This window comes from Cynocephalus volans, chromosome 1 (genome assembly GCF_027409185.1).
Source record: "Cynocephalus volans isolate mCynVol1 chromosome 1, mCynVol1.pri, whole genome shotgun sequence".
Classification (NCBI taxonomy): Eukaryota; Metazoa; Chordata; class Mammalia; order Dermoptera; family Cynocephalidae; genus Cynocephalus; species Cynocephalus volans.
Window position 1 is genome coordinate 32,826,433 of NC_084460.1, and position 19,896 is coordinate 32,846,328.

At 46.7% G+C, this 19,896-nt stretch overlaps 1 protein-coding gene across 1 annotated transcript; it reads right to left on the reverse strand.

Annotated features, from left to right (window-relative positions):
* Positions 1–7,396: 7,396 nt before the first annotated feature.
* GHRH (growth hormone releasing hormone) lies at positions 7,397–11,836 on the reverse strand. The gene is made up of 5 exons (XM_063091617.1): positions 11,754–11,836; positions 11,364–11,468; positions 9,460–9,579; positions 8,518–8,600; positions 7,397–7,485 (listed from the first exon to the last, which is right to left on the reverse strand). The coding sequence occupies exons 1-5, from the start codon at positions 11,834–11,836 to the stop codon at positions 7,397–7,399; spliced, it is 480 nt and encodes a 159-aa protein (XP_062947687.1).
* Positions 11,837–19,896: the final 8,060 nt, after the last annotated feature.

Below are 19,896 nucleotides of genomic sequence, written 5' to 3' on the forward strand. Positions count from 1 at the left end.
GTCCTGATTGAGAACTTATTTTAGTGCCTCTATGGTAGTGGGAGCCTTGGGTCTATAACTCGAGGACTTCGTTGAGAAATACTGTTGACAAAATGGCCAGGATGTTTCTCCAGGCCTTTTTACATTGTCCTTCTCACTCCTTTCCTAACAGAACTGGAAAAGCCAACTTCCTATCTTCTTCAGCAGTGAGCACCAGCTGTCTGCATAGGGACCCTGTTGGTACTGAAACCCCCTTGGTATAGCAGCTAGGACCTCTCTGTTCAAGGCTCTTGCCATGAAAGTTTGGGCTCAGCATGCAGGGAGGTGGGGGCGATTGTCTTAAAAGAAAGCTGACTGTCTCAGTCTATTCCCGCTGCTGTAACAGAATACCACAAACTGGGTAATTTATAAATAATAGAAATTTATTTCTCACAGTTCTGGCGGCTGGGAAGTCCAAAATCAAGGAGCCACTAGATTCGGTGTCTGGTGAGGGCCCATTCTTCACAGATGGTACCATCTTGGTTTTCTCAAGTGGCAGAAGGGGTGGAGGAGCAAAAAGGGGCTAGCTAGTTCCCTCAAGCCCTTTTATAAGGGCACTAATCCATTCACAAGGGCAGAGCCCTCATGACCTAATTACCTCCTACAGACCCCACCTCTTCATACTATTATTGCACTGGGAATTTAGTTTCAGCAAGAATTTTGGAGGGACAAAAATTCAAACCATATTACTGACCACCTGAGTTATCTTGAACTCTAAGAGTTAGAAGGACACACCCATCTTACGAATAACCCCTTTGAAGTTGTGCCTCAGGATCACCATTACATGAAGTTATATAATATGTAGAGAAATAATATTGAGTAGTGTAGTTAACTGTATAGACTTCAGTGTCAGGCAGACCTACTGTCGCTACTTATTAGGGTAAGGGACCTAGGGCAAGTAGCTTAACTTCTATAAACCTCCCTTTTGCTTCTGTAAAGGAGAGAACAGTATCTACCTCGTAGGATTAAAGGAGTTTAATGCATCTGTAGTGCTTGGCTTAGTGCTTGGCATCTTTCCTGATTGACTCACAGTTATGTACTTTGGCTCATTGCCTCTAATTCTATTAATTGAAACATGACGTATTCAGTTAACTTAGGAAATGCAAGTAATCCTCATAGTATTTATTGAATTTGGGGGGTAGAAGTTATTGCATATTATTTGTTTTGGGGTTTTTTGTGTGTGTTTTTGGCGACTGGCCAGTATGGGGACCTGAGCCCTTGACCCCTTGACCTTGGCATTATCAGCACCACACTCTAATAAGTGAGCTAACCAGCCAGCCCTATATTATTTTAATCAGGTTGCTTACCACCCTAGCTGGACTTTACTACAGTGAGGAATTTAGGATTTTGATTGGGGAAAGGGGAAAGGAGATTCTAGAACTCTGGGCTAGTTCTGAATGGAATTCTGCAGGTGAAAGGATGATGTGGGCATTACAGGGATGTCTGTAAGGTGGGAAAGAGACCTCGCCTTTCACAGAGGTTGCAGACTGGTTGCCCACAGATAAGTTTTATTTGATCTGTAGTGTTTTTTGGAAAATTGAGTTAGTTGCCAACATTTAAAAATTGAGAGATCTTGTATAAAAATCTGGGATTTGGGTTTTGGATTCTGGATTCTCTTGCAAAAGAAAATTAGAGCTGTCAACACTGGGCCCGACTCCTGAATGGCAGCAGTCAGCTGGAGCTGAACAGCAGCTCCTCTCTTTGGATGGGCCTGCACTCTGCAGTTTGTCATAGCTCCGCCCCTCACAGGTATTTCCACTTCACAGGACACTTGTGCTGTTCCACCTGCCAACTTTGTTCCTTTGATACCCGCCTGGCTCTGACAGGCATATGACTTAGGGACCCCTGCTTTTAACTTTTAGTTTCTTATCCCACTGTGAGGGCAAAGGGTGATGTTGGTCTCCTGTTGCTCTTAGGTGGCTCCTAGTGTCCCTACTTAGGTGTGCTGGGACCTCAGCAGTTCAGAGTGGCAAAGATGGGGAGAGCTAGCAGCGTGTGAGACATGAGGAGGGGAAGCCCACCCAGATGGGGTTTCCACAGGACCTGTACAACCCTGGCAGACAGACTGGGAGAGGCTTGATGGACAATGGTGTGGAGCAGGGGTAGTAGGGCCCGAGAATAGAAAGGGTGCTGGGTGTCCTGGTATGAAGGGAATAGGGCAGCCAGTGACTGGAGGGAAGGAGGTCAGGACACAGCTTCTTGGAGAAAGAAGGGGCTGGCAAAGCTAAGGGGTGCTGAGGCTGGCTCAGGGCTGGCCTGCAGACCAGAGGGGAGCTGGAGAACAGAGCACAGAAAAGCTATGTGCCAAGCTCTGTGTTCAGAGCTACGGCAGTGAGTAAGACAGATAAGGCCCCTCCCCCTGGTCCACATGCAGCTTGGATGGAGATAGACAGGAGAGAGAGGGAGCAGAGTGATTGCAAACATGAGAAGGACTTTGAAGGAAGCAGTTTTTGTCTGAGACCTGAAGAACAAGAGGCTGCTGTGCAGCTGTGGAGGAGCACTTCAGGCAGAGAAGCAGCACATGCACAGGCACTGATGCAAGAGCTTGGCATGTTTGAACTGAAAGTAGCCAATGTAACCAGGGTGTCATAGCAAGAAGAGTATCCTCGGATGAGGTAGGAGAAGCCAGAACAAATTCGGCTTTTAAGGTCTGTAGTAAAGGGGGTAGATTTTCTTTTAGGACCAATGGCAGATTTCAAGCAATTTGAGTTTTATGTTTGGATGTAGCAGAGGCAGATGCTGTCTGTCTGACCCTACAGTTGGGTGAAGCCTCCTGAAGCACTCTCAGCTCTCAGCTCTAGAGCACAGCTGCAGGGTAAGGACCCAGTTGCTATGGCCGAGTGGGTCTCGGAAGGCCTGAGGTGACAGAATTGATGAACTCCAATGGATTCGTCGCTCAAATTATTCACTATACTAGTGCCCGGGCCTGGCCTTCTCTAAGGATTACAAAGCACATCATTAAAGTTAAATGGAGCTGTTTTGAATTCCCTTATTAGCTATGTGTCCTCCTTATGCCCCCTTCTTACCTCTCTGGGCCTTTGTTTCCCATCAGTAAAAATGGGCATAATACATCTGAGGGCTTTATAAAGATTAGATAAGGTCACACCCCAAACAATACCATAGAGCCTGACACTTAGCATTGAATCAGTGTTTGCTCTTATTAGTGTAGATATTATCATTGTTAGTCCTGGGTGTTATTAGCCCACTAAGCAGGCTGTACCAAGTCCACATTCCTGTGTTAGTATAAGTCACTTGATTCCCCAGCTCACATTTGCTGAGGGGCCTGGAGTCTTAAAGCAATGCAAGAGCACTGCTCCCACCACCACTATCACAAGTCCCCAGCTCTGTTACCTCACACCTATGGGACCTGGGGCCAGTGAACCCTGCTCTGCCTTCCTCCAGAGGGTGGTTCTAGGGAGAAAATGAAGTAGTGGATGGGAAGCCTCTTTGTGAAATTTAAATTAATACAAACATACGTGATTATCATTACAAGCGATAAATCACCATAGATTAGAGCCTGTCTTTAGGGGGAAAAATAGCACTCAGTGTTTTTTTTTTTTTTTCCTTAGCACTCAGTCTTAAGTAGGACCCCCATGGGAGTGGGAAGCTCCCAGCACCTTTGTGGGAAGAGTTAAGTCTTTTAAGATGCCATTAGTGTCGCAGTTAATGGTGACAGAGCACCAGAGTTGTTGCCATGATAGTTTTTTCCTCCATAATTGCATTCACCTCGAAAGCCACAAGTAGCAGCAGGGCCCAGCAGTCTTTATTTCATTTGAAAACAACTAATTGGTAGTTGAGAGAGCCCTCAGTCTCTGCTTTTGTCAGGGTAGGCCAAGGGAGGAGATGAGCAGGTGGGTCCAAGACAGAGGAGGGGGTCTCGGGACTGGCCCAGGCCAGTCCCCCATTTAGCACGTCTCCTTTGTTCTCCCTCCTTGGCAGGTTCCTGGCCTGCCCTCCTCTGCCTGTTGAAGTGGACTGCCTGCCCTCAATGGCCAGCCCTCTCCTCTGGAGGGGGCTTTTGTTCCCCATTGTTCCAATTGGCTCTTCAGCAGAGCTGCCAGGGTGGCCCCCCGCAGAGTGTTTCCCACGCTTTGCATTTTTTCTTGGGGCTCCCAGGAAGAGCAGGTGGTCTAAACCCTATGAAGAACTGAGTTGGTTTACAGTTCTGGTGCTGGGAGACTGGAGGCCAGGCTGCCAGCACTTCCCTTCACTGGTGGCAGCGTCCTGGGCTGAAAAACGAAGGGGGTGGGATTGTTCATGGTCAAGTCCCACTCAACTCTAAGATGCCGTGATTCTTTTTGCACTTTTAATCAAAACAGACTTTCCACAGTTGTCGTTCTTTTTTAGATTTAATTAACTTACGATAGAAGGCACAAATCTTAAGTGTACAGCTTGATGAATTTTTACATGTAACTACACTGGTACACTACACAACCACTACCCAAATCAAAATATAGAACATTTCGATCACCCCAGAAAGTTCACTGATTCTGATAAGAAGCATACAGAAGGTAGGTGATGGGTGGGGATATTTGGCCCTGATAAAGTGGTTCATGAATGGGAAAAGTTGGATAATTACTGATGTGGGGACCTCTGGTCAGTGGCTCCAGTTCTCTGCTTCCCTTTACAGCAAAATTTCTCAAAAGAATTATCTCTGCCAGTGCCATTGAATAGAAATATAATGCAAGCCACATAGATGATTTTATATTTTCTAGTAACCGCAATAAGTAAAAAAAACCAAAAGAAAGCAAAAAAATAAAAAGCAGGTGAAATTATTTAAATATAGTTTGTTTAACCTAATATATCCAAAATATTGTCATTTTAATATGCAATCAATATAAAATATTATTGGTATATATTTTGCATTCTTTTTTCATACTAGGTATTTGAAATACAGTGTTTATTTTACACTTAATGTGTACCTCAGTTCATACTAGCCACATTTCAAGTGTTTAATAGCCTCATATGTCTAGCAGTCACCATTCATGGACAGCTAAGTCTATCCTCACCAGCTCTGATTCCTCTTCTCCCATTTTCTCTTGAACCCACTTGAATCAGACTTTGGCCCCCACCATTCCACCCAGTTTGTTCTTGCCAAGGTCATCAGTGGCTTCCACAATCACTGCCATGGTCAGTTCTCAACTAACTTGACCCATTAGCAGCATTCGGCAGAGTAGATTACTTCCTTCTTCTTGAAACACTCTTCAGTTGGCTTCTAGGATTCTTGAGTGGTTTTCCTGTTACCTCCCTGCCTGTTCCTTCTCAGTCTCCTTTGCCGTTTCCTCATCTTTCTTCCAAACTTTAAATGTAGGAGTGCCCTGAGGGTCAGTCCTTGGACTTCTCTACTCTTTCTGTGTTTCTTCCTTGGTATCTAACCCGGTCCCTTGACTTGAAAGACCATCTACATGGTGACAGCTATCAAACCAAACCAGCTGCTCAGACCTCTCTCCTGAACTCTAGACTTGTATATCCATGTACCTACTCAACATCCTAACTGGACCTTTAATAGACATCTCAAATTCAACATGTCCAAACCCAAACTCCTAATTCTCCCTCTACCGGCAAAGCTGCTAAGTGGTAGCTCTATCTTTCCAATTCCTTAGGCCAAAAACTACGGAATCATTCTTGCCTCCTCTCCAATCTTTACACACCCTCTCTATCAGCAAATGGGTTCTACCCTAAGAATGTATCTATAATTTGGCCCAAAGTGACTTTAAACGTAAGTCAGATCATGTCATTCTTTTGCTTAAACTCTGCTATGGCTTCTATCTCAACAAAGATGAGATCCAAATTCTTACCATGACCTTCTTAAACAAAATTTACAGGAGGCCAGTGTTTTGGACTGAGCTCCTGTGCTAGGCCCCAACAAACCAGACCAAACCAGAATGGAGTCCCTTGTACCAGATGCCATGTAATCAAACTGAACTTAAAAATGGGACAGTTTTCAAAAAAACAGGAGATTCACAGCATGCAATCAGAAGGGGCCTGGTCTACCTGAGCCAGCATGGTAAAAAAAAAAAAAGTCCCCTCTGCTTTAACCCTGTGAGGAAAGTAACTTGGAAATGACCAGTATACTTTCTGTTCCTGGTTTCTGTTTCTTCAGCCTTTTTAAAAATTTTTGCCTGTAAAGTCCACTTCTTTTTTTTTTTTTTTTTTTTTTTAAAGATGACCGGTAAGGGGATCTCAACCCTTGACTTGGTGTTGTCAGCACCACGCTCAGCCAGTGAGGGAACCGGCCATCCCTATATGGGATCCAAACCCGGGGCCTTGGTGTTATCAGCACCACACTCTCCCGAGTGAGCCACGGGCCGGCCCCTGTAAAGTCCACTTCTGCTCAGCTCTCTGGAGCTCCCCTCTGGATGCTGCCTAGTTCATGAATTGCTAATAAAAGCCAATTAGATCTTTAAAACTCGATTTGTGAAATAAATAAATAACTCACTTGCTTTGCTAAAGTTTTGTTTTTCAGCACCATGGGCTGTCCTCCTGCTCCCTCTCGCCCTCCTTTCCTTCCACTCACAGCCTGCCTCTGCTCTAGCTAGCCACACTGACCTTGCTGCTCCTCCCATGCTCTTGCCTCAGGGCCTTTGTGTTGGGTTTTCACTCTGTCTGGAATGTTCTTTACCAAGATATGCACAAAGCCAACTCCCTGTCCTCCTTCAGGTCTTTTCTCAAATGTCTCATCATCAGTGAGGCCTTCCCTGACCACTACAGGGCAATATATGCACTGTAGATCAAATAATACCCTCCAGCATGCCCCATCCCCTTAAACTTCTTTCCTTGCACTTGCCACCATCTGACATATTCTATAGTTACCTGTTTTTACTATTCTTCCCTCTCCTCCATTAGAATATAAGCTCTATGAAGTTAGGGACTTTGCTCATGACTGTCCCCCAGTGCCTAGAACACTGCCTGGTTCTCTATAAATATTTGTTGAATGAATAAATGGTATTGCTCATAGATGAGCAGGTCACCAGTGGATGAAGGATGACTTTGACCCAGAGTAGATGAATATGGTTAAGAGCCTGGTTCTGGGTGGGACTGCCTAGGTTTGAATCCAAGCTCTCTTACTTGCCAGCTGTGACTGTGGACAATTTGGTTAACCTTTCCGTGCCTCAGTTCCTCGTCTATGAAATGAGGAAGAGGACACCAACACCTGCCATTAGGCTATGTGAGGAGCATATGAGATTCTATGCCTGAAGCTACCCAGTTGGCACTCTGTGAGTGCTTGGTAAATGTTAGCTTTTCTCATTATTATATCTTGTAATACCACTTCGGGAAATGTAAGTATGTAAAACACATAAAAAATTAGGCTGAAGATAAAACGTAAATGCAGATCAGTATGGAGGAATTTTATTGTATTTACAAAGGAAAAAGTAGGTCAGAAATGAAATAGGATTAACTGGATCCAGTTGTGTTTTGGCTCCAGGTAACCTAAACCACAGGCGGAGTCTTCATCCTTGGGAATTCCTGTTGCAGAAAGAAAGATAAAGCTCAGTCTGTGGGACTGAAGTAAGGGTGAGTTCGAGTGAGACACCAGGAAACAGGGTGATGGGTGCTGCAGTGACAGGAGCTGGCTGTCTGGATTCCAAAGAAGGCAGTGTGGGGTGGAGGGAGGGGTGCTCACGCAGGCCAGCAGATCAGATCCCAGTCTTAGCCCCTATTCAGCCAACTGGCTCCCACTGAGACCCTGGGCTACCCGCTTCCCCTTGAAGAAGCCGCCTCTAATCCCCAAAGGAGTCAGCTTCTTCCTGGCCACACATTCACCACACCCTTACCGTTGATCACAAATAAAACTTGCTTAACTCCTGTCTGCCTTGGTGTGTTATGAATTCTATGAGAGTAGAGACCACTGCTGTCCTGTTCACTGCTATACCCCCAGCCCACAGCCTGGCATGTCATAGTCACTGGATGGTTGTTACAGGGCTGGGAGGATGGCTAAACTTGAGCCTCAGTTTCCTTACAGGGCTGTTAGGTGGACACAAGGTATAATGGGTACAAAAGTCTGTCAAATCACTCTACTCTATATACTCTACCTACTATAGAGGTCTAAGAACTCATTCTTATTTTGTACTCTCTCAGGCCCACCTGTGACATCCTGCTATTTGCAGCCGTTGAGCTGGAGGGGAACAATGGCTCCAGGTCCCTGCATGCTCTGTGTGCTCAATGACTTCGAGCTCTGTGAAGCTCTGGCTTTTAACCTACAGGAACAAAGCCTACATTCTTAGGACTGGCCCTCCTTGAGGACACCCCAGCCTATGGGACCTGGTGGGAGCCATAGCAGTTGAATAATGACCTAATCCAGCATGAGAGGCACAGAGGAGGCATTCTTCTTAGAGGCATTATTTTTAGAATTATAGCCTTAGGGACCTGAGCAGTGAGCAGAGCTAACCCCGTCCTTTCATAGAGGAGGAAACTAGGAAGCTGCCTGTTGCTGTGTGCAGCGACTTGGTGACAAGCCTGGGGCCCAGGTGTGCATCTGCCTCCCAGCTTGGATCTCACCCCTCCTGTCATCTTCCTGCAGACCTGCCACTGCTTGTATCTCCACAGGGCTGTAGCTGGTGAGAACTCTGGGCTCCTGGTGTCTAATTAGGTTGGGACGAAGGTGAGGGAGCCCATGGAGATCTCTGTTGGGAACCAGATTTGCTTAATAGGTTGGTCCAGAAGTGTCTGGCAGAGTCATGCTGTGACATGCTTGTGCTTGCAGTTTAAAATCAGGCTCTAAAATACAGCAGAGTTTCTCCAAATAGTCATGCCATTTTTGGGAAACTTTGATCATCAAGTGGAGCTTGATATGAAATTTCAGGGAGGCAAAGCAGGTCTTGGGCCTGCCAGTCCCTGGCCTGGGACCAGCTGCTGCTGATTCTTTGCCTCACTTTTCCTCTTCTGTAAAATGGAAAAACTCATTTCTGATCTTCCCTGACTCCCAATAGGACCACGAGGACCAGTGAGATGGGGAATGACTGTCATTATCATCTCTCCCTCTGATGGTAGTGTGTCTGCACACAGGAATGTACCACAGGTATAGGAGGGTTGGTCTGTCTTTGGCTTTATAGATTTGTGAGCTTGGCAAAGAATCCAGGGCATGCCTCTCAGATCACCCACATCAGAATCCCCTGGAACATTTGTTTAAAATTTCAATTTCTGGGTCCTATCCCAGAACCATTGGGTGAGTAACATTTTGGGCACAGATGCTGAGCCTGGCCTCTTGCTTCACACTGGAGACATAGCAATGGATAAGACATGGTCTCCATCATACATTTTCTCCCCTTCCTCTAGTTCTCATGTGTGTAAGGAGGGGCATTGTTCTTACTTTGCTTGGCAGAACCCCATACCTTTGGAGAGGGGGGAATTCTTTGCTTTTCCTAGCAGCCCCTGGAGAAGGAAGCCTCTGAGGTCCCTTGACATATGCACACACACATGCACACATGTATGCATCCTTACCTGTGCTTCTGCAGCAGGGCCATCAGGATGCTTTCCAGCGCCATCTGCTTTTGGTCTGCCCACACGCTGTCCACCTGACGACCAAGTCGTACCTTTGCTCCTTGCTCCTGGTTTCTCTCTCTATGCGGTTAAAAAAAGAGAAAGACCTGAGGTTGCTATTTGGGTAGGAAACAGGCAGGGACATATGCCTATTCCTATTCCAATATCTGGCATGCACACTTCCACCCAACTGAATTAGATTCAGCAACATTTAGAGAGGTAGTATATATGGTAGTGAAGAGTACCATAATGTGAGTGTATACAGTTGCAAAATATCTCCCCACAGATCATTCATTATAAAGAGGAAAATATTAACGTTACAGAGTAGAAACCTGGAGATACCACATTAACCAAGTGATCAATGTTACCGTCCACCGTAATCTACCAATAATGGGACAGATGAACATCATGTACCTCCTGATATCATGCACTGAGAAGGACACAACATCACTTCTGTGAATGCATAACCTGAGTCTAATCACAGGGACATGTCCAACAAATCCAATATGAGGAACATTCTGTACACCATCAGCTTTCATTAATCAAAAATGTCGAAGTTGTGAAAGACTGAGGAACTGTTCCAGATTAAAAGAAACTAAAGAGACATGACAACTAAATGGAACCCTTGATCCTGGATTGACTCCTGGATCAGAAAAAGAAATCAAGGGCCGGCCTGTGGCTCACTTGGGAGAGTGTGGTGCTGATAACACCAAGGCTACCGGTTTGGATCCCTATATAGGGATGGCCGTTTAGCTCACTTGGGAGAGCGTGGTGCTGACAACACCAAGTCAGGGGTTAAAATCACCTTACCGGTCATCTTTTAAAGAAAAAAAAAAAAAAGAAAAAGAAAAAGAAATCACTGTTATAAAGGACATTTTGGGACAACTGGTGAAATTTGAATACAGATTATAAGTGATAAGTATGCTGTTTTGTGTAAAGAGTTGTCCTTTTTTAGCTGTTAGGAGACAAATGCAGAAGTACTTAAGGGTAAAGGTCATGATCACTTCAGTTTACTCTCAAATGGTTCAGCAGAAATGATAATAATAAATGTGTATGTGTATGTGTATAGATCTGCATCTAGCTATATAGAGTGAGCAAATATGGTAAACTTATAGAAATTGTTGAATATGGGGAAGGGCATATGAAAGTCCACTGTAGGGCCGAGCCCGTGGCGCACTCGGTAGAGCGCTGCGCTGGGAGAGCGGCGACGCTCCCGCCGCGGGTTCGGATCCTATATAGGAATGACCGGTGCACTCACTGGCTGAGTGCCGGTCACGAAAAAAAAAAAAACGACAAAAAAAAAAAAAAAAAAAAAAAAAGAAAGTCCACTGTACTATTGCTGCAACTTTTTTGTAAGTATGACATTTTTTCAAAATAAAAAGTAACAAATGAACAGGCTGTGGAGTTAGGCTGTTTGGCTCCTGCTCCACTACTCTTTGGTTGTGTCCTTTAGAAACTATTAACAACTCTGTACAATGGGGATAAGAATCTCTACTTTGTAGGGTTGCTACAAAGATCAGATAAGAAACTAAGAAAAATGGCTGACACTACTAAGGGCTTACTGTGTGCCCAGCACTGTGCCGAGTGTATGTACACATCCCAGTACAGCGCCTTTGTTTCTGGTGTGGAGTCATGATCAGATGGTAATACAGTCAGTATTGTTACTGTTGGAGCCTAGCACTGGGAGAAGCACCTAGTAGGTGTGGAGGTAAGCTGAGGTTTGGGGCCCTTCTGTTATGGAAAGTCCAGAGATGACAGCAGCTGTGCTAGGAAAGAGAACAAATTGGTCCCTGGCATGCTGCATCCGGGCTTCCAAACTCTGATGCACAGAGGTGTGGGAAGAAATCCCCAGAGCTCCTGCTCACCCCTGCTGCCTGCTCATGATGTCCTGGAGCAGCTTGCGGGCAGACAGCTGGCCCAGCACCTTCCGGTAACTGTTGGTGAAGATGGCATCTGCATACCGCTGCATCCTGTGTGGAAGGAGTCAGAGGGCAAAGGGCAGGGTGAGGGCCATGCAAGAAGACAGTGGGGACTGCCCTCACCATGTCTCTGTGAAGTCCTCTGTTGCCCTTTGTCCTGCTCACCCCCAGACCCCAGCTGAGCAACTTTCCTGGAGCTCAACATCTGCTGCCTCTCAGACATGGGCAGTGGGTGCTGCCTGAAGAAATAGCCAGGGACCAGCTGACGGCTTGATTCTGCAACCAGCCCCAGGGCAGGGATGACTCAGGAGTGGCAGGAACCCAGGGGCTGCTTACCTGAGGGGCATGGAGGGGGGCAGGGAGCAGTGAGAGCCACTGCTGAGGGTGAGGATCACGAAGAAGAACACCCACAGCTGCATCCTTCACCCTTGGGGTGGCACCTGCAGAATGATGGGAGGGGAAGGTCAGGCACAGTCACAGCCACAGGGATGCCCTTTGCCTGCTGGACCCAGCCCTGGGCTCAGCTCCATGACAAGCTTTGGTCCTTGTCCTTTGAAAGCTGTGGGGAAGGAAAAAGAACCCAGACTCTGGAAGTTAGACAGACTTGTGTTCAATGACCTGCCTCTGCCAGTCAGCAGCTCAGAGTTCATTTTCTCCATCTGTACAATGGGCATAGTAAAGCTACCTTGCCAACTCATAGGGCTGAACAGAAAACCAGTGATAGCAGTGAGACTGCCCCGTGCTGTAAGGCAGTAGAAGTAGAATTTGGGTCTCAGCAAGGGTTGGGGGAGGAGAAATCACCTTCCTTTAGTGACCCCAAGCCATCCCTATCCAGTGTGACACTGACAGCAGGGAGCAGGGGTAACAGCTCAGCTCTGAGTCAGTCAAACTGGAGTTCAAATCCTGGTTCTGTCTTCACAAGCTATGTGTCCTGGGGCGAGTGGCTTTGCCTGTCTAGGCCTCAGTTTCCCCAATACCTCCTCCTCGGATCTTTGTGACGGTCAGGTGAGAGGAGGCACCTGAGTAGCTTGGCACATAGGGAATTCTCTATAGACCTTTGCTGTGGTTCCTAATATTGATCCACTCAGAGGGCAGGCTTGTCTGTTTTTACTCTGTGTGCAGTCGGCAGGAAGGCAGGAAGGCTCTAAGTCGTGCTCCAGGTGATTAGATTTTGTCGGGGAATTCTAGTCCTGGAAGAGACCAGAGAGCCTGGGGAGCCAGTGTGGCAGAATCATCTCATAGATCACATAATTACCCTTAATTGGAGCCTGTTGACACTATGCTCTGCAATTATGGCAGAACAGTCAGTGCGGAAAGAGTCCGCCTCAGCTGAGGAAGGTTCCACCGCAGTCCACCCGGACCTGCCACAGGATGGAAATGGCTGGCCTCAGGCACTTAGCTACCCAAGGATTGGGTTTCCCTCCTCCCACAGGTGCCCCTCTCTCAGCAGCAATTCTGCTCCATGGGGAAACAGTCTCATCCAGAGGCCCAGCCAGTCCCAGAGAGGGGCAGCACCCCCCTTTGCCATGATCACCTCCCATGGCTCCATTTCCTCCCCGCTCCCCAGTCCTGCTGAGGAGTAATTTCTGGCAGGCAGGGGCAGCGCTGATGGAATCCATCTTGCTTTTCTGGGCTCACTTGCCCTCTCACCAGCCTCATTTTACAGCTGAGGAAACGCGCCCAGAGAGGAGAAGGGCCTGTTTCCATGGTCCTCCATCCAATTAGTTTTGGAGTGGGCACTTCAGAATGCGCCTCCCAATTCCCAGGGCAGCAGACTTCCTCCTGCTCCATGCGGTAGCCTCCCAGATACAATACCCTATTCACAGTGTTCCCCTTTCATCGGGCGCTTCAGAATTCATCACCTGCACATGGGAAACAGTCCTGAAAAAACGGAAAGCTTTTGCTCTTTGTCACTGGGCATCTGGGAAAGAATGCTTGATTGGCACCTCCCTGTGCATACCCAGTGATTTCAAGGTTGAAAGTAACCTTATAAGAGGGCAGACTTTGGGGGGCAAGTCATAGTAAATACTGTAACACCCTGATCATTCAAAATGATGCCGAGCAACTGTACAGCCTGATTAACCAAGAGGCTCAACATTCGTCACGTGCCACAGTGATGGGTCAAGACGCCACAGCAACCTTTGGGCTATGAAAACCTAATCCACGGGGTTGCAAAATCCCATTGGACAAAGATGGGAAGCAACAAGAATTACTCAGCTTACGGGAAGATAAGAACAGAGTCTGCATCACCAAGGATAAAATAGCTGTTGACAGACACATTCCACATGACAATCTAAGGAGGTAAAATTCACTGAATTAAATGTCACAAGAACCCAACAACACCACTGATAACTCTTTGATGACTCCGAAGTCATTCTATAGTTTATAGTCTATCATTATGAATGTCACTTAGCTGTCTGCAGTGCCTACCAATTCTGTGATTAGATATATCTGAGGCCATCTGGATTCAGGATAAATGAGCACTTGACCTATATCAGTTGGCACATTTTGCCAGTGAATACAATGAATACCATGAGAATTCTGCAGATATACCCTCAGCTAACAACAGAGGTCAGGTCTCAAGTACCAAAACTAGCAAGGACATTTGAAAAACTAAGGGGAAAAATGTCATTACTTTTCTTAAATATCCTGCTTTAGAATTTGAGAACCCCAAAGCATTGACATCCTGATCCAGTTTATAAATTGTTTTAAAATGGTGTTCCAAGTTGAAGAAAATCTAAGTTTTTAATGAGGAGGCATCTTGAACAGTCATTTAAAGAGTGACACTCCACCTCTTTCCAGAAAGGGTTTGAGGCAGCCTATGTTGAAAGACACAAATACTTCAGGACCACAAAAGCAAGGATCAGGAGACAGGCATGGGGTGGTGGAGGCCCTAAGGGCAGATCATTGTATCTAAAATCTACAATAAGAAGCGTGGCTGCAATTGAGCAAGAAAGTAAAACGTTGTCAATTTCCAGGCAATTATGTTGAAATCAGTTTGGAGCGATCGATGAGCAGTATTGATTTGCACGGCCACTAGACTCTTGTCCAATCCATGGCAGAATCCCATCGTTGACAGGAGAATCTAGCCAGACCACGTATTGCCCCAGAAGCCTGTCCCACACCCTTGAAGGAGCCCTGAGGCCTCACTCACCTCTAACAGACCCCTGGAACAGGTCTGCCTGCCACTTCTCCAGGGCTTGAGGTGACACGCAGCCAAGACCATCTCAAAATGGCACCAACCATCAAAAGCTCATCCCAGAGCCCCTAGGGAGGGGTCCAATGTACTCACCAGTCCATGGGCAAAGAGGATGGTGACGGACCTCTTTGGCCTGGTGTCTCTGGGTTGATGAGAAGGTCAACTTTTCTTGCCCCCATCCATCCCAGCCCCCAGAGCCATCCCCCTCTCACCTCCGAAGTGGCAGGTCTCCCTCTGCTATGAAGTGCTGCTTCAGTGCCAGGGACCTCGGACTGGGCGCTTGCTCTTGCGGCTGCGTGGCACTCCCTCATTTATACCTTCATTTTCCTAAACGTTGTCAGCGTCAGAGAATCAATTACCCACAAGTCAACCAAAGGACCATTTTTAGCCTCACACTGACAAATCCTCATAGGGGAAAGAGGTTTTGCCCCTGGCAAACTAAGACTCATATTGAACTTTCTTTTGATCTTTGAAGGGGACGGACAGAGCAGAGTTGTAGTATTATTCCAAGAGGAGTAGAGAGTTTAATACTGCTACCTTAATAATTGGAGTACTCGTAACAGTGAAATACCAAGGGTTCATTTATTCTCTCAGGTAAATGGGCCTTTTAAAAAGTTCGTATAGTTTTGCTTTGTCCTTGTGTAAGTTTATTTCACTTTCGGGTAGATGACATTACAAATAAGTGTTTCTCTCTCCTTTAGTGAGGAAAATTGTTTGCTATCTCCCTTGTCCAATTATCAGAATTTTCCTCTGTTTGATTTACACCTGCTGCGGTCACAGGCCGATTTCAACAGCTAGCCTGGGGAGCATCCGTCCTCATGTGTCAAGGCAGCCAAACATTGGCAGTTGCCTCAGAGAAGTGTGAAGTGAGAGGGAAGAGATGGAAAACCTTGGGAGAGTTGTGCTTCTAGATCTCTCTAGCCTGTAGCTAAAGAATCCTCAAGAATGACATAAAAGTGGATGAGGCAGAAGCTCTAGTTTCCCATGTGGCTGTTGTCGAGGTGTGGCAAGAACTCTAAGCCTCGAGTCCAGAGACCTCCTGCCTGTCAATCACGACCTCTGTGACCCTCAGCTAGTTACTTCTACCCTCTAGGCCTCAGTTTCTTTACCTGGAAACTTGGGAGTTGGCATAAAACGGCAACTTTCAAACTTTAAAAAAAGCAGCATAACCCTTTCTTTGGAAATCTCATTCAGAAGCACAGTATGTAAAACTTTTAAAATGGGGCTGGTCTGATTGAAGGAGGGGTGAGGGGAGTGGAGACCCCCTTTGCCTATCCTTGAGGCACCTCTCTGGGTCAGAGTTAGAAGCCAGTTATTTCTGAGGGCCCTCCTAGCAATGACATTTTGTGATTCTGCTTCTTAGCCTGCACTGAGCTATGTTCTTGGCATAGAGCAGACATGATTCCCCATAAAATAAAGGACTGAGTGGCATGTCACCCTGCTGGCTTGGACATGAATTGGTCAGGTCAGGCCCAAATCTTCAAGAATTAAGAGTGGGCTGATGGCTTTCAAATAAATATTTTTAAAAAAGAGTAGACTGATGTGTCACAGTGGCAGGCAGCAGATGGAGCAGTTGGAAGCCCTAGGGCAACGGGCTCTTGCATCGTCAGGAGGTGTGGAGTTATTCCAGAGAATGCAAAGTGGGGACCATGCAGAGCTGGGCACCCAGAATGGATACTGGGCCAGAGTGCAGGTGCAGAGCACATGCAGTTGGCTGGAGAAGCCATGGGATTCAGAGTTCAACCCCAGTTGAAGTTCTGTGCTGGACATTGTGCTGAAGACTTCATGCCTGCCCTCAGATGCCTTATCTGTAAAATGGGAGTGATAGGGCTCATCTCTCATGGCTGTTGGGAGAGGATTAGAGTGACAGTCCCTTATGGTACAGGCCTGGCATAGGGTAAGCCTCACAAATTAGCTTTTACCATTGTTATTCTTGTTATTGCAATAAATGAGGAAAGAGAAGCACAGAAGGTTACACACTCAGCCACAGTCACAGAGCTGGTCAGCAGTAGAGCCAACACTCACACAAAAGTTTTCTGACTTCCAAGTTCAGTGCTCCACTCCAAGCTGAGATTCTCCTAACGTCCTTCCTCGGTCTACCAGTTCTTCTTCTTCTAATACTTTTCTTAAAAAAGAACTTTAGGGGCTGGCTGGTTAGCTCATTTGGGAGAGTGTGGTGCTGAACACCAAGGTCAAGGGTTCAGATCCCTGTACCCATCCAGCCACCACAAACAACAAACAACAAGGAAAAAATGGAAATTCATATAAATGAAATTCTACAATATGTCCTCCTTGGTTTCAGGCTTCTCTCACTCAGCATAATGTTTTTGAGATTCATCATGTGTCATAGATTGTTCCTTCTTATTCCGTTGTGTGGATGTATAACAGTTTGTTTACCTGTTCACCTTGATGGACATTTGGTTTGATTCCACTTGGGGAATTATGAATACTGCTGCTATGAACATTCAAGTACAAGACTTTGTGCAAACATATGTTTTCACTGCTCTTGGATAAGTATCTAGGAGCGAAATTACTGGGTCACATGGTAAATGAATGTTTAACTTTTTAAGAAGCTGCCAAACTCTTCCAAAAATGGCTGTACTATTTACATTCCCACCAGCAGTGATGAAGGGCTTTCCTACCAGTTCTTAAATGACTGTTTATTTCCTCATCTCACAAACCCCTTATGGCCCAGCAGAGGTAGCTGGATTAGCTGTCCAGCTCTGAGTTGCCTGGTCCCAATTCTGTTGTTAGAGGGCTGGGCTGGGCCTCTCCCCTCTGCACAGCATTTCCTTGGGCACTATGGGGAACATAGATTGTGTGGACACAGTGCTTGTCTTCAAAGAGCTGTAGGAAGCAGGCATGAAAGAAGCTGAATAATTAATTACTCCAGGCAGGTAGACCAAGGGAGGGACATACCATAAATGTGCTAAGAATCAAGAGAAGGGAGAAGTCATGCAAAACTAGGAGCATATTAACAGACAGGAGCAGGGAGAAACCTAAAACAGGAGCATGGGTTTAGGTGGCAAATGAATTTGAATTTGAAACCCAGCTCTGCCACTTGGGAGCTGTTTGATTCTGGGCAATCTCAATCTCTTAATCCCTCTGAGCCCTGGTTATCACAACTGTGCAATGGGGGTAATAAAATCTACCTCCCCAGATTGTTGTGAGAACCTGAAATCTGCTTGCAAGAGTCTGATACAAAAGTGTCTTGGCAAATGGTGGCTGTTAATGTAGCTCTTATGATCAGAACTGGGCTCTGAAAGCCGGGCCGTGTGGTATCTGGGAGAGCTGGGAGCCATCTTGGTGACAAGCTTTATTTGCATCGAATTCTCAAACCCATCAAGAAAGAGGATGGGGGGAGGAAGCCAGAAAGAGTCCTGAGAATGAGAGTCCAGTCCTCTGCATCGGTTCCCACCGCCCACCTCATCTCTGTCCTCTGAGAGGTGGTGAGAACGCCTCTCTCGCTGCTGGCTCTCTTTCCCAGGATGTGTTTTAACCCAGCGTTAATTAGCGATCGTGGCATGGTTGCGTCTAGGGGCTGGAGGCTGGAGCTGCAGAAAGAAAGCACCCCAGAGAAAGGCAGGCTTTAAAAGGCCCCAAAAGGCTGGGGCAGTGAGGCTCCGCAGAGAGGGAGACAAGCCGTGTATTTGTGTTGCAAATTTCCAATGTGTGTGAGCCAGGCATTCAAAGAGGGTGAGGCTAAAGGCTGCAGCACGGGGTGTGGGAAGGGAGGGGAAGTCGACAAAGGGGGCCTGTCTGAGGGCCTTAGACCCTGCTTTCTAAAAGCTGCTTTCATTGCCCTCCCTGGATGATGGCAGTGTTCCCAGCCCGAGGCCACCGAGCAAGGAAAGGGGGAGGCTTGGACCCCAGACTCCCAGGGTCCTGTGACCCTACCCGCTTGCCCTTCTAGGCCTGTTTTTATGGAGTCAACAGCAGATATCACAAGAGTGCTTATAAGAGCTAAATCAGAGTAAAGGGACCAGGGTTTGAGCGGTGTGGCCTGGCTGGGTGGCCTCAGGCAAAGTCACAGGACTTCCCTGAGCCTTAGTGTCCTCTTCTGTAAATGGGGTTGATCTGGTCCTTTCTTTTACTGCACATGGTCCTACCTAAGCAGAAGGGCCTGTGATTGGATGATGATTCAGAGGTTCATCTCTTTCTGGAAAAGTCTGCAGGTGGGAAGTTCATTAGAAAAGCTCTTTTATTTAAAAAAAAAAATTTTTTTAAAAGATGACCGGCAAGGCGATCTTAACCCTTGACTTGGTGTTGTCAGCACTACACTCTCCAAAGTGAGTGAACCGGCCATCCCTATATAGGGATCCGAACCTGTGGCCTTGGTGTAATCAGCACCACACTATCCCAAGTGAGCCACAGGCCGGCCCTAGAAAAGCTCTTTTAATGAAGGAATAAAGTTGATTGTGCTTAGTGAATCAATTAAGCAACTGGGTTGCTTGTAAACATTACTCCTGTGAGTATTCTGAACATTCACCTTGCTTGAAATCTTTGGGATTGTCACAAGTCAATTATGAATCTTAACCAAGTTGGTTGTTTGGGTTAGTATACTTGGTGGCAACCTCTCCCTGGTGAAGATATGACCATCCTTAAAGACTCCTTTGGATCCCATCTCTTCAAGAAGCATTCTTCATCCCTGGCCTTGCCTTGTGATTGAGCGACAGTATATGTGGAAAACTGTCTCCTTTCCTGAGACCCTCAGGATGCCTGGGACCAAATTCGATTCATTTTTGAACCCCTAAAACTTTCTAATCAAAGTGTGAGCCATAGACCAGCATTATCAGCACCCAGGGCTTGTTAGAAATGCAGAATCTCAGGCTCCACTCTGAACCAACTGAATTGAGGCCAAAACCTCTTTGTTCCAGGATTCTAAAGGCATCAGGCACCTCAGAGGGATGGTCTCTGAGTGCCCTGGGGTCCTGGCAGAGGAGGAGGGCTGTGGCCACAGGTTGCCAGCAGATGTCGCTGTTCCCCAGTTTTTGGAATTGTCAGGCTGTGCTACCAACGCCATGGGACCTGCGTGCTGGGCTTTGTTCGCTGTGAAATCCCGGGACCACCAAGGGGTCCAGGTCAGGACTGTTCTGCCATCCTTTCTGCCACCATCCATATCCACCCATTTTTCTCTTCCCAGTGTCAGCCCGAGGTTCTCAGCTATGTTTGCAGTTAGGGGCCTCTGGGATCCCCAAGCCCAGCCCCTGCTTCTGGACCCCAGAATGAAGCACATCACCTGGGTCCTTCCTCACCTTGGCTCATCTGGCAGGAGTTCCC